This window comes from Bos javanicus, chromosome 23 (genome assembly GCF_032452875.1).
Source record: "Bos javanicus breed banteng chromosome 23, ARS-OSU_banteng_1.0, whole genome shotgun sequence".
NCBI classification, from domain to species: Eukaryota; Metazoa; Chordata; class Mammalia; order Artiodactyla; family Bovidae; genus Bos; species Bos javanicus.
Genome location: NC_083890.1, coordinates 49955877 through 49970601, shown reverse-complemented (window position 1 = coordinate 49970601; position 14725 = coordinate 49955877). Strand labels below are relative to the sequence as shown.

Below are 14725 nucleotides of genomic sequence, written 5' to 3'. Positions count from 1 at the left end.
TACTTGGAGTACAGACCCCGTTTGCTCGGTGGGCTGGTGTGGACCACCTGGCACAGACCGCAGCTCTGCTGTTTCTGGGGCGCCTGCTGTTGGTGCCACGATGCCCAGGCAGAGGGCGGGCGATGCCCAGCACTGCCCAGTGTGACCATGAAACTGGCTCAGGCCTTCAGGGTTTGTTAGAAAAAGTAGAAAGAGGGCCCTCTTTGAAGCACACCAGAAAAATAACTAATGTAACTCACGTTCATATATTCTGGGCCTAAAATTTTAGCACTTTGACTTAATCTCAGGAAAACCATTAAAACCTTGAGTGTTGTGTTTCTAGACAGGTTGGCTCCAGAGGGGACAACCATTTACATCACCTGTTAACAGTTTTTTTTTGTTTTTGATGTTCCGTTTTCTCCTTGGAAGAAAAGTTATAGCCAACCTAGACAGCATATTAAAAAGCAGAGACCTTACTTTGCCAACAAAAGTCTAGTCAAGGCTGTGGTTTTTCCAGTGGTCATGTATGGATGTGAGAGTTGGACTATAAAGAAAGCTAAGTGCCAAAGAATTGATGCTTTTGAACTGTGGTGTTGGAGAAGACTCTTGAGAGTCCCTTGGACTGCAAGGAGGTCCAACCAGTCCATTCTGAAGGAGATCAGTCCTGAATGTTCATAGGAAGGACTGATGTTGGAGCTGAAACTCCAATACTTTGGCTACCTGATGCAAAGAGTTGACTCATTGGAAAAGACCCTGATGCTGGGAGGGATTGAGGGCAGGAGGAGAAGGGGACGACAGAGGATGAGATGGTTGGATGGCATCACTGACCCAATGGACATGAGTTTGAGTAAACTCCGGGAGTTGGTGATGGACAGGGAGGCCTGGCGTACGGCAGTCCATGGGGTTGCAAAGAGTTGGACACGACTGAGTGACTGAACTGAACTGATGTTCCATTATTATTAGTTACCCTCACAGTTTATTTTTCAGGTAATGTGTTCATACTTTTCTCTTTTCCTCTCTAAACAGGTTGAAAGGATCGTTGACAAAAGGAAAAACAAGAAAGGGAAGACGGAATATTTGGTTCGGTGGAAAGGCTACGACAGCGAGGACGACACCTGGGAGCCAGAGCAGCACCTGGTGAACTGCGAGGAGTACATCCACGACTTCAACCGGCGCCACACCGAGAAGCAGAAGGAGGGCACCTTCACCAGAACCAACCGGACCTCCCCGAACAATGCTCGGAAGCAGATCTCCAGATCCACCAACAGCAGCTTCTCCAAGGCCGCCCCCAAAGCCCTAGTGGTGGGCAAGGAGCACGAGGCCAAGAGCAGCCCACTGTTTGCCGCCAGCCAGAAGTTCCGGAAGAGCCCCGCGCCGGGCCTGGCTGCCCGCAAGAACATGGACCTGGCCCGGTCGGGCATCAAGATCCTCGTGCCCAAGAGCCCCATCAAGAGCAGGACCGCGGTGGACGGCTTTCAGGATGAGAGCCCCGAGAAGCCGGACCCCGTGGAGCAGGGGCCGGAGGACACGGCAGCCCCGGAGGCGGCGGCCGAGAAGCCGGTCGGGGCCCTGCTGGGCCCGGGGGCGGAGCGGGCGCGGATGGGGAGCCGGCCCCGGATACACCCGCTGGTGCCGCAGGCATCCGGCCCCGTGACGGCGGCCATGGCCACAGGGCTGGCCGTAAACGGGAAAGGTGAGTGACGATCTCAGAGGGGCGTGGGGGTCCCCTCACTTCCGCGGTTCTGCCCCGGAAGGCAAGCTGGCCGGCCTGATCCCGGGGGCTTCCACGGGCCCTGCTCCGGACAGAGCAGGTGTGTCTGTGGGAACCCTGGAGAGAGTTCACTGGCCCGTCCTCTCTTTACCGGAAGCCTGGGGCGTCGGCCTCTGAAATCAGCACTGGCTCTGTCCCATCGGCTGCCCGCGGGCTAGCCCACCGCCTGCGGTTGGTTTAAACAACGCCCTCCTCTAGGTAGGTCGTGGCTGGTGTTTCTTTAGTTTCTGCTTTTATGCATCTTAACACACTGGGTCTCATGTTAGGAATCCATCTGAAATTTCAAAGTGAGCAGTATTGATGAGAAGTCACGGTTCTTACTGTCCCAGCTCATCTAAATAACCAGAAATGCCTTTCAGTGAGGGTATCGACCACAAATAGAGCCTTTGGGACTTCGGGGGGGTCTCTCTGAAAGGGGGGTCTCTCTGAAACAGCTGTTGGGATCTTTATTTCAGAGAAGGGGTCCGTTCAGCACGGATGCTGTTTTCTGTTGTTTTTACGCTGTTCTTGCCCCTGGACTGTGCAGCTCAGGTGGTCATCCTGTGGGCTGCCCGACCGCTGGGTCACACATCTGGGCATCAGCATAGACGGCTTCCCTCCCAGCGCTTTCCCCAAGCCTGGTGAGCCACCACCTCTAGGATTCTGCTGCATCTTCTCTGATGTCAGCCTTGCCTCACGGTGGGTCCTGGTGCCTTCTCACCTGCCACGGCTTTCTTACCGGTCCCCTTGCTTCTGCCCTCTGAGAGCCCCCATCCACTTCCCATCCGTTCTTGAACGGGACAGGCATCCCCAGTCGCCAGATGGGTTGCTCCACCGTCGCCTCGGTCAGCAGGTGCCTCCGAGTCTGCTGGACCTCCCCTGCCTGCCTGCTGCCTCCGGGGCACCTGCTCTTCTCTGCCGGGAGCTGCCCCGGCCCTCCCTCACCTCGCGGACTCCGGTCCCCTCTGGTCTGGGACCCACTGCTCCCCCACCCCATCCGTGGGCAGGACTGGGGGCGCCCCTGGACTGTGTGCGTGTTCCTCGGGCCACGCTCAGTGGACTAATGCGGAACGGGGCACAGTGATGGCGTGGGGGGCTCTGCTCCTCTGAGACCCCACTCGGCTGTCTTGCCGTGGTGGGTTCCCCCAGCTTGGTCTTGGGGCCTGGATCCCAGGGAGGGGGACAGGCTTGTTTGTCTGACGCGTACTTTGCCTGGGTGCTCTGCCCCTCCCTGCCCTCGGCCTTCGGGAGCTTGTGTGAGCCACGGGCCTTTAACTCGGTCTCAGGAAGGGCTGTAGCGGTTCGGGGGTAGGCGAGACCTGGTGGTGGCCGATAGAAGGCTCCATTTCATGGGGAGGTCAAGTCACAGAGCTTGTGGGGTTCAAGCAGAGCGGGAATCTGTGCTGTTTCTCAGTTCCTCCTGTCTTGTTCTCTGCACCATTGCTGGCTGCCCCTGCCAGATGGACAGACGGATGCATCCTCCTGCGTGGCAGATGCCGGGCCCTGCTCTGAGCCCGGCTCTGCTGCTGCAGATGGGGCCTGGGCCTGCGGCAGACCCTGTGTGGCCTGTGCAACGTGGCCTGTCACCTGAGAACGGTTTTCACATCTTCCGATGTTTGAGAAAATCAAGAGGAATAATACTTCATGAGCCATGAAATGTAAGAAGCTCTGATTTCTGTTTCATAAAGTTTTATTGGAACACAGCCTTGTTTGTTCACGCTGATGGTCTGTGTCTGCCTTCCCGCTGCAGAGACAGACTTGAGTCACTGTGACAGAGCCCACGTAGCCTGTGGGCTGAAGGGGGTACACACTCACACCCGCCCTGGGTTACACACACACAACACACGCATTCTAAGACCTGGAGTCACTGTGACAGAGCCCACGTAGCCTGCGGGCTAGAGGTACACACACACACACACACTCGCTCTAGGTTATATAGACACACACGTGCGTGCACACACAGAATCTCTGTGACAGAGCCCGTGCAGCCTGCGGGCTAGAGGCACACACACACACACACACTCGCTCTGGGTTACATAGACAAACACGTGCATGCACACACACACACACACATCCCGCTCTAGGTTCACATGCCACTGCTCTAGGAAGACACATATACAGAATCCTTGTGACAGAGACATCGCCTTTGAACTGAAGAAGGTGTGTACACACACACACTCACACTCATTCACTCATTCTGCCTTGGTCTATGCAGCCACGGTCCCGGTGGGCGGACTCAGATTCTGTGGTTGATCATCCCAAACTAAAAGCTGTCTTGACCCTTCTGTTTCAACGTGCTGCTCTTGGCACAGCTCTGCAGGGTTGGCTGCCCTTAGTAGAAGCCTTAAGTTCTGTGCAGGGTGTGCTGTGGCTTCTATTTGAATTAAAAGTTGGTAACTTCTTTTTTTAGTACTGTGACCAGTTCAAAAATTTTCTTCAGTATCTATAAGGGTGGCTGTGGTTAAAACCACAAGGGGCATGTGAGCGTAAAATCTCACAGGCCTTTCATCTTGTTCTGTGGGGGTGGGTGGGTTGGGGTGAGAGTGACTTACTCCCCAGGGCCCCTGGAGCGTCCTCCTCTCCTGCCCCCTCAAATCCACCACAAATTGAGACCCTCCCCTCCGTGCAGATGGTGGGGAGGCCAGCAGCACCCTGGGAGTGTCTGCAGGGCCGCGGCGGGCCCGGCTTGCAGGGGTGTCGGGGCTGCTTGTCGGGGTCGGGGCGCCTCGCCTCCCGTCACCCTGCTGCGTAGAAGGCGCTAGACTTGGGCTCCAGGAGGGATCTTCTCTCACGGGGCTCAGCGCCCCGCGCCCCTTGGCCGGAGCCAAGCCTGCGTGTGGCGGGTGTGAGTCGGGCAGGACAGTGCTCACTGCAGGAGAGCTGGCGTCATCCTTTGTGGCCCCGTCCCCGGGTCATGCTCACGGGAGCGGGTGCAGTTGCAGAGACAGGTCCACGGGCCAGAGCACAGAACCTTCCAGAAAAGCCCGTGCTCGCCCTTGGCGTGTCTCTTTCACAACAAGCTGGGCTGAGGCCCTTCTGAGGAGTTGGTCCGCGTTCGCACATTCTTAACACAGGGTTAATTTTAGAGCTGCCCCAGAACCCTGCTTTGTTTTTCTAAAACTAATTGAAGCGCTGCTCGTGGAGTCATTGGGAAACGAACCATCTCCTATTCAAAACATTAATCGTGTGGGGGGATATTTTTGCTACCAAGCACAACAGATATTTAAATGTCTGTTACCCAAAAGAGTAAATGTTTCTGGAGAATTTTAACACACACACAGTGACTCTTACAGACTAACCATATGTGTTTAGTTTTTGATGATTTTAAGTATGAAACAGAGGTTTAAAAGATGAATATATTGCTTTATTCAGAAATAGAAAAAGTTTTAAATTTAGGCAGTGCAGCTGTCTTTCTAGTCTATTTTATTAATAAGTTAATGATTCTGTTTTTATGCTCTTTTAATTGCCTGGTAAATCCTACAAAAGCAATTGCTTTTAAAAACTACATTATCATTACTTTGTTTTTTGTGAATTCAAATATGTTGTTGATCACCATTCCACAAGTATGATTTTGAGAAAATGTTATTAGCAAACCTTTTTTTCTAATGACATCTAAACTTTATCAGTGTTACTGTGTAGGGTTGGCAGCTGGATTTTAAGTCGAAACTCATTGGTAAAGAACATGCCTGCCCATGCAGGAGATGAGAGTTCATTCAGTCCCTGGGTCGGGAATATCTCCTAAAGGAAGGCATGGCAACCCACTCCAGTATTCTTCCCTGGAGAGTCCCATGAACAGAGGAGCCTGGTGGGCTACAGTTCACGGAGTCGCAAAGAGTCGGCTACTAACAACAGGTTCAGGAGGAAAGTGACTGAGGAGACACCTCAACGGACCACGTTTTCCATCTCGTGAGCATTTTCATTCAAAGCAAGGACCCGGGAGGAAGCGTGCTGCTTCCAGAGAGGTGCACGTAAAGTCCTGCGCTGAGTACGTGAGACAGGTGATGGGCCCTGGCCCCTGTGCCCGTCAGGGAAGCCCAGAGCTCCTTTGTCAGAGGCAGCCTGGGGCTGCTTACTGCGTAAGCGTGGGAAGCACTGAAAGTGGGGGCTGAATCCCAGGGAGGTTAAGAGACCCGGAGACTGGGGTGCAGAGGGGCCCAGCGGGGCCACCGCAGGGAGTGCCCGCAGGACAAGAGGGTGTTTGAAGCCACAAAGCAGCCGACAGTCAGTTAAACGTGCGCCCAAGGGTGCGACACGAGGGATTTCCCTTTGAAAGCAGCAGATGTCGGTTGGCATCTCCTGTCTGACGGGCCCCCGCGTCCTGGACGCTCCCAGCCGCCTGGACAAGCCCGGGTCCCCGCGGGAGGAGCCCCCGCCGGACCTCTGCACTCTGTGCTCTGCTCCTGGGGGACGCCCCCCCTCACTCTCCTGTGAGGGTCTCTAGGGACACTCAGGGATATCTGGGACTCTGGGCAGCATTGACCAGTGAGCCCACTTCGGAGTCCCTGTGACCGTGTGGTTTCTCTCTCTCTTCCCACTCTCTGTGGTGTCTGCTCCCGTGCCCGCAGTTCTTGGGGTCGTGGTCCCCAGAGCAGCAGCAGCAGCACCCGGGCACGTGCCCAGGCCCCGTCCCACCTCCCGAACTGGACTCTCGGGGGCCAGGGTGCCTCCAGGGGGCTCCAGTGCCATCCTGTGCTGCTTTCCTGTAACTTCGTGGTTTTGTGGAGCAGGATGGGAAATAATTGTCCGCTAATACTAAGTTCATCTAACTGTCCGCTACTTTATTTTAGGTTCTTATAGATTTAGTTCCTATTCAGTCTTGATTAAAATTGTCTTCAGGTGTTCATAATATCTTTTTATTAAGTATTTTAACAGTTAAAATTTTTAAAGAACAGGAAGACATAAAGTATTGGGTTGGCAAAAAAAATTCTGTCCGGTTTTTCTGTAATACCTTAAAACATCTCAAAGGAAAAAAAAAAGGTAGAAGTCCCGCCTCCCCCATCCCACCACCTCCTCCTCTGAGAACTGCTGCTAACAGTCTTTTCCTTCCAGAAACTATACAGACATGTGCATCTTTTAAATGCATCAGTGGGCTCCTGCTTGTCTTACGGTTCTGCCACGTAGGTTTCTTTTTTAATTTTATGATACATCTTGGATGTGTTTTCACACTCAGGTGAACAGCTCTCCATCCTTATTGTGGTTGTGGTTATTGACGGCGTGAACGTCTCTGGTGACGCCTGCTGTCCAGCGGTGGCGGTGGCCGCGCGCCTCTCGGCAGGCGGCCCTGCTCAGCGTCCTGGGCTCTGCCTTTAGGTGCGAGCCTGGCCTCAGGCGCACGCACGGGCGGTGGTGGGGCCTGCATCTCGGAGCGTCCTTTAGGGGAGAACCACATTATATAGTTTTTTTCCCTGTAAGTGAATATATTTTATTGATATCCTTGTCTTAATCCATAAATAAATAAATCCACAAGTTATCCATAAATGCTGTGAATGGGACAAGTACCCTGAGCGGAACGGGACAGTGTACCATCAACCGCTCCCCTCAGAATCCCGATTCCTTCCCCAGAGGGAACGTTCATGATGTGACGTGTGCCAGTCCAGATGTTTTTCTGTCTGCTGGTACTCTTCAGCGTGGAGTCCTGCCCCATAAACGTGCTTGGGTTTGTCTTTCTCACTTGACGTCACATCTTGGAGAACTTTCTATGTTAAGATTCATATCTCTGTCTCACTTCTTTTTAAGCTGTAAGCTTGATTTTTTTTTTAAATATGATTTCCGCCTTACGGGGCTGCTGGGAGACAGTGCTGGGAAAGCACTCTGCCCTTGATCCGCGTGCTCACCGTTTTCTGTGCTTTGCCTCACTTCCTCGCTCCCCGCCCCCCGCGTGTGTGTTTATACCCACGTGGACGCTCGTGTAGACATGCGGTTCTCCTGAGTCGTTTGAGGCTGTACACTTGCTGCTGTGAGCAAGGGTGGATGCAAGGCCTACAGCGGACCTAAGGTTTTGAGCGATGGGTGCAAATTCATCTCTAAACCAACTTGAAGACCAGGTGCCCATTCACCTGTTAACTCTTCATAAATCTACCTGCCTGATGAGAAGGTAGAAAATGGTATCATTATTTGTTACAATTGCCTGTTTGCTTTCATTTTTCTGTTGATTTTCTTAATATATCCCTTGCCTATTGGGAGGGGGTGGGGGTAGAGGGTGGCTAGTTTAACTTTTTCAAAATGTGAAGACTTTATATCCACGTCAGCCTTACCGGGGACCACGCTTATCTCGTGTCTGAGCCCGAGTGTGTGCACATCCTCCTGGCCCCACACAGGACGGGGGCTCCCACGCCAGCGGGTAGTGTGTGTGGGCCTGTCTGGCGTCTGCCTTCAGGGGTTTACGGCAGCTGATGAGAGTCCCGGTGCCTTTTCTCCCATCACCTGCTTCATCCTGAGGGGGGTGCGGTCAGGAGCCTTAAAGTTTGCTTTTGAAAATTAAACACTTGGCTCCGTCTGGGTCAGGGGTGAAGGCCATGGAGCCTGAAACGCGTCCTCTGTCTGGAAGCCCCTCTCTTCCCCAGGGCTGGCAGCTCGAGTGGGGGTCCACTTTTGACAGCAGCCTTCTCTCTCCAGCCCATGGGACTGATTCTCCTGATAGCTGTCGTCATGGCAATTTCTGGGAGTCTACAGGGATCAGAGCCTTAACAGGAACAATCTCTGGTTCTAATTCAACCCTCAAGTCAAGTAGTTAATGAGACGTGGTGTATGTCAGGAGGCATGCCCACAATTGTGATTGTTCCATGGGTTTTGCATCTCATCCCGTGAGTGAGTCCACCTGTCATGTGTCAGACGGGGCGGCAGGACTGAGACGTCAGCGCGGTGCTCGCACAGACAGTGGTACCACGAGAGGTGGGAGAGTGTAGGACGGCCGGACGCCCCCTGACCTCGGCCTCCATGGGACCCCGCGGGCTTGTGAGAGGGGCGGTGCGGCGGGAGCAAGGCTCCTCTTGTTCCCTGTCTCCAGGCTCTTGGCATTAAGCCTAATCGCCGTCACCACGGAGGAGGACAGGTTAACTGTGCTGCTCAGTTTTATGAATGAGAAGTTGCTGTAACTGCCAAGTATTCCCTTTTAGTACAGGTCTTGGAGTTTTGGAAACCATGAGATAGAAATGGTATAACCGTTTCTGTATATAATGTGGATATAACGGGGCTTGGCATACAGCCAGGGGAGAGCCAGCGTTGGGGGTGGGGTTTGAAATCAGGTGACCAGTGCTGGGTGGCTGCTGCTCAGCCTGAAGTTACCTGGTTTTTAAAATACTGTTAGCTCACATAAAAATTGGACCCAGCTTTTCAAGTCCAGCAGTGACATAGACACATTGGTGTCTCACGGTGGTTGGTACTTACTTATGGTTGACCCTTGATGACCACCGCGGGGGTGTTGGGGGTGCCAGCCCTGCACACAGGTGAACGTCTGCGTGTAACTTACAGGTGGCCTCTGTGTCCTCAGCTCCTTCGTGGCCACAGTTCTGCCGTGTCTGTAAGTGGTGAATTCTGAGGTGTTACACAGCAGGTGTGTGTATGTAGACACTGCACAGCTCTATACGTTCATCCACGGGCTCTTAGGTTGTTCCCTATCTTGGCTATTGTAAGTAATGCTGCTGTGAACAAAAGGGAGTGTGTATCTTTCTGAGTTAGCATTTTTATTCTCTTCAGATAAATACCTAGAAATGGAATTGCTGGGTCATATGGTAATTGTACATTTTAAATTTTTGAAGAGCCTCCAAAATGTATTTCCATAGCGGCTGCACCTGTTTTTAGCAAAAGTTGTTGATTTTAGAACTTTGATCGAAGGATCCAGTCATAGTGGGCTTTAAAGTCCTCATTAATAATCAGTGTGAGAGTGCCTCTTCTAAGCGTTGAATAGACTCTCGGTTTCAATTTTGAGAAAGTGGTTTTGTGTCTTTAAAGATGACATGGCTGTTAATATCAAGAGGGGAGCAGTTACTGGCTTGATTTGTCTAGCTTCCCCAAGTACAGAAAGGGAGCCTGCCTCTTTCAGCGTGTGTCATGGAAAGGCACAGAGGGTCATAAGATTGTTGGAGGGGACAGCCAGGCGGCGAGGACTCTGAAGTTAGGAGTAAAAAGCTGAGATACAAGAAGAAGCTTTTGAGCAGATGTGTAGGTGTCTCAAGGAGTATGAGTGAGTTCTCATCATTTGAGAGCGTAGAAGTTACTCTACTCCCCGGAAACGTCAGACTCTTGCTGGGGGTGGTTGAGAAGCAGCAAAACCACGTGTGATTCTGGGGATGTCCTCTGTAAGGTGGTCCTGTGAGCCAGGGTTGTTTGTTTTTTTTTTTGCTTTCTCTTGAGTTTGGGGAAAATAAGCAGCCCCAGTATTGACCCTGATATTGTGTGATCAAAGTCAAAATTATATGGTTTCAAGATGAATTTTTTTTCTCCTAAAACTACCATTGCTCTCATTTGTTTTTAATCATCATATTCATTTTGAAGTTTCCAATACAATTAAGACAGCTCAGAGGGGAGCCTAGGCTATTGTTTGTTTGTTTGTTTTCAAAGCGGGAGAAATAGCGGTGGAAGTGGCCAGGAGGAGTGACTTCCCTGGCAGGGGCTGTGGAGGCGGCTGGGCCTCACTCTTCACAGGAATGTTACACCCGCCCTCAGAGAGGTGTGTGCGGGGTGCAGACAGCGTGGTGTCAGGATGCGCGCGCGCAATTTCCCGCCGAGCTGGGGGCGCTTCACCCCTCAGCCCCGTCAGCAGCTGCCTGTGTCTGCTCCGCTCGGATCAAGGAGAGAGATCACTTACAGGTGTCTGTTTGGAGCAAACGTGGCTTCTTTCAAGCAGCCCCAGAATCGCTTTTTTAAGTGAATTGTTTCTAAACACAGGCCGTGATTCTCGTCTTAAGTAGTTCACTTCGGTGATTCTATGACATTGCCATACTTCTTGCTTTTCACCGAGGACGCAAAGTCTGGTTGAATAATTCTCGGCTCAGAAATAGTCCTCGTACTGAACGGTGATCCCCTTCAGGCCTTCCAGGGGATTCCCTCTCTCCTGGGTCTCGCTTGGTGAATACTCTGGATCAGAGAGGGCAGTCTAGCCTAGGGGGTCAGCACTCTTCTGCTGTGAAGAGCCAGGTGGGAGGTGTTGTGGGCTTTGGGGCCAGACGGGCTCTGATGCCACACTCGGCTCTGCTGTGAGGGGGCCGCCGGCAGCGGAGATGAGACGGGTAGCTGGGCTCGTGCCTGGGTCTGGCCTGAGGGCGCTGTGGGCAGGCCCCTGGTCGCCCATCCGCTGGCCGCCAGGCTCTTTCCTCCTCGCCCTCACCAGCCCCTTCCCCTCAGGGAGCACAGTCTGGTATCCTAGAAGCAGGGCCCTCACCCCTGATGGTCCTGAAAGCATGTCGACCTTCCTCACATCTCCACGTGAACAGGACCTGGCGTGACATTCCAGTGGCTTCTAGTGATCTGAGAAGCCCTGTGTGTGCTCTGTGCACAGTGCCTGAGACAGGCCTCTGTGGGGGCTATGATGTGGGCCTTTTCCAGTCTGCAGACGAGTTCTTAAGTTCTCTGATGGTGTTTTGATGAACAGGAGTTCTTAATGTTATGTACTCCAGTTTATCCGTTTCTTCTGTTGCTTTCTGTGCTGTTAAATCCTTTCCTCATTTCCAGACCCGCTGTCTTACGCTGTCTTCTAGAAGCTTTCGTGTTTAGGGCTCTCTGCCTTGGAGGACGTGTAGCTGTCAGGCTCTGTACACCGTCACCCTTGCTGCATAAGCACCTCTGGTTACACCCGGGGCTGTCTCTGCAGGTCCGTCTCCAGGCTTCTAGCCTGTTCTCTCGTCCTTCAGCTGGTCCCACGTTGCCTTAACTGCAGTGTCTTGAGGTCTTGGCGTCTGGTAGGGAAGTCCTCCCCCGTGTCCTTGTTCAGGAGGGCCCTGGTCACTCTTGGCCCTGTCCATGTCCACGTCCAGGGGAGGGTCAGGTTTAGGTTTCCACTCCCCAGGAGAACAGAGCCCTCCTGGGGTCTGAGCTGAGGTTGCGGTCACTGGTCACTTAGGGGAGATTGGTATATTTACAGTCAGTACAAGTGTCTTTTAGTCTTGTGAGTAGAGACGTTATATGTCTTTCATTAGCTGATTCCTTTGGATTCTCTTTTAATACTTTTGGATGTTGTTATAAACGGCATCATTTAAGTTCTTGTTTTCATGTTCTGTTTGCTGTTCTTTTTTCTAATTCATGGTTTTATCATTAAGGTTGTTTGCTGTAGAGTTATGTCGGGCACGTCACTTAGCCGTCATCATGAGGCCGTTACATGCGATCTGAGAACCTCGGGGTGGCTGGGTGGGCGTCTGTGATCTCAACGGGGCTCCCTCCAGGTCTGCGTTCAGCTGCCTGTCCAAGAGCCACAAGACAGGGAAGTGCTCAATGTTTCCCGGGACCTCTTCTCTTAGATCTGACTTATTTTTAAATAGGAACATATTAGTGCTCAATTCGACCCTGATTTTTAAAGGTGTAATCGAAGGATAAAAATAGTGATACATGAAGTGATGTTCAGCATCACTAATTACTAGGGAAATGCAAATCAGAACCACAATGGGGTAGTACCTCGTGCCCATTAGAAAGGCTGTTACCAAAGAGGTGAGAGGTAACACGTGTTGGTGAGGGTTGGCGAAAAGGGAACCCTCCTGCACTTCTGGTGGGAATGTGACCGGTGCAGCTGCTGTAGAGAACAGTGTGGAGGTTTCTCAGAAATAAAAACAGAGCTGTGATCCGTCTGTGCTACTTCTGGGTATTTACCCAAAGAATGTGAAGGTGCTAAGTCAGAGACATGCACCGCTGTGTTCGTTGCAGCATTTACAGTAGCCAAGGTATGGAAGCAACCTAAGTGCCCATCAGCAGATGAATGGATAAAGAAGATGTGAGGCATAAACACAGACGCTCACACTCACACAAAGGAATACTAAGCCATTAAAAATCTAATCTTGCCATTTGAGACAACATGAACTTAGAAGGTGGTGTGCTAAATGAAACAGATGAAGAGAGACAAGTATTATATGATGTCATTCATATGTAATATTTGTGTGTGTGTGTGTGTGTGTGTGTAAATGAACGGACAACATAGAACAGGGTGCTGGTTACCAGACAGGAAGGGAGGTGGAGGAGGGCAAGATGGGCAGACAGGCAGCGGCGTGGGACAGACGGACACGACGGGCTCTGCTGGCGAGCACGCTGCAGGGTGCACAGAAGGCGGGTGATAACATTGTGCACATGAAACTTAGAATGTTATAAACCGGTGTTACCTCAGTTTAAAAACTACAGCCACAGTCTTGAAAGTTACTCTTTCCTCATTCTAGGCTTATAGAAGATGGACATGTTTGGTACTGAAACATAGCTGAGGAGATGAGAAATACAGCAGTTAGGTCCAGATGCGGGTTGAAAGAAGCACTGCACTGCTGTGTGTGCAGTAAGAGTAGCGTGTTTCCAGTGTGTGCGGGATGCACGTCAGGGCCTGGGTAGGTGCTTCACGTGTGTCGGTCGCCGGATCCCACGGTCGCCGTGTGGGGCGGCTGCCAGTGAGCGGGGGAGCCAGGAAGGGCTCAAGGCGGTCTGACTCGGGAGCCCAGCCTGCAGCCACTTCAGATGAGAGTGAAACTGAAAATCCTTTTGGGGCTTGAACGGCCTCAGCCAGAACCGCCGGGGGCAGCAGCTTGGGCCTCTTCTCCTCCGGCTGATCTGGTCTCATTCTCGTGGCGGTATCCAGGACACAGAGGGGCAAGCTCCTGTCCACAGTCCCTCGGGTCTCTGTTCCAGCTTTGAGGCTGCAGGAGTCCACAGTCCACAGCGGGAGACCCAGGGACGGCAAAGGGCGTGGATACAGTGCAGTTCAGAATTGGGTCCGTAGTTAGTTAAAAGGTTCACTCTATTTCCAGCAGTGTTTTATCACGAGTTAATATTGCATTGCCTACATCTGTTGAGATTTTTCTTTCCCATTTGTTCCTTTAAACGAGTCAGTTACTCTGGGTTCTGCTCCTTCCTCATCCCCTCCCTCTAAACACCAAGTCAGCCTTGAGTTCCTAGAATTAAAATTAACTCAGCTTGGCTATGATACTTTATGCTGTTTATACACGGTCGCGTTTGCTTTACTAAATAATATTATAGATGTAAGATCCTAAGTTATTATTGGCATTGACCTGTAATGTTCCCCTCTTGGAATAGTAATCTGACTGTTCAGATTTCACTGTTTTTAATCTTACGGTAACTTATGTAATTTGAATGTAAACATATATGTTATATCAACAACTATCTATTGAGGTTCTGTTATTTGAATAGGTAATTTTTTTGTTTGGAAAAATGAGATAGAGATCACATACCGTAAAATGCGTGCTCTGAAAGTGCTGTACTTCAGATTTTATTAAACACATCCTCCTGTTATGCAGCCTAGCCGCTGTTCCAATCCTCAACATTGTCTTCACTTCAGAAGGAGATTAGCCTGTTGGAATCCTGCCCCTGTCCACGCTCCTCCCAGCCCCTGGCGACTAGTAACTCGCTCTCCGCTCTGCGGGTTTGCCTGTTCTAGACAGTTCACGTAAATGAAATCGCCTGGGTGGATTTTCTGTGTTCTTTGTTTGGTGTGTTTTCAGAGTTCATCCGTGTTACAGTGGTAAGTGGACGCCTCATCCCTTTTTCGGCTGGATAATACTCTATAGTGTGAATATTGCACATTGTTGGTGGACGTCTGGGTCACTCCCTTGTTTAGCTGCTGCGCGTAACACTGCTGTGAACACGTGTGTGCGTGCTCTTGCGTGGCTGTGTTTTCGGTGTTCTTGGTTAAATCCCTGGAGCGGGGTCACTGGGTGGGTGACTGTGTCTTCAGTATAGACAACGTACTTTACCCTTCTTCCGGGAGGTGATTCTTCACACCAGATGTTTTGCACGTTAAAGATATTCTGTGTTCCTATGAGTAAATTTCCTTTAGGTCCTCATGAGAGAAATCTT

The 14725-nt window shown here is 51.5% G+C and overlaps 1 protein-coding gene across 3 annotated transcripts in view; it reads left to right on the top strand.

The window, feature by feature from the left end:
- CDYL (chromodomain Y like) overlaps positions 1 to 14725 on the top strand; it is a 156744-nt gene that overhangs the window by 122212 nt on the left and 19807 nt on the right. For all 3 annotated transcript variants that reach the window (XM_061398954.1, XM_061398955.1, XM_061398956.1), the window contains one exon: positions 1006 to 1672. In XM_061398954.1, coding sequence (XP_061254938.1) covers positions 1006 to 1672 — 667 coding nt within the window. The remainder of the gene's footprint in view (positions 1 to 1005; positions 1673 to 14725) is intronic.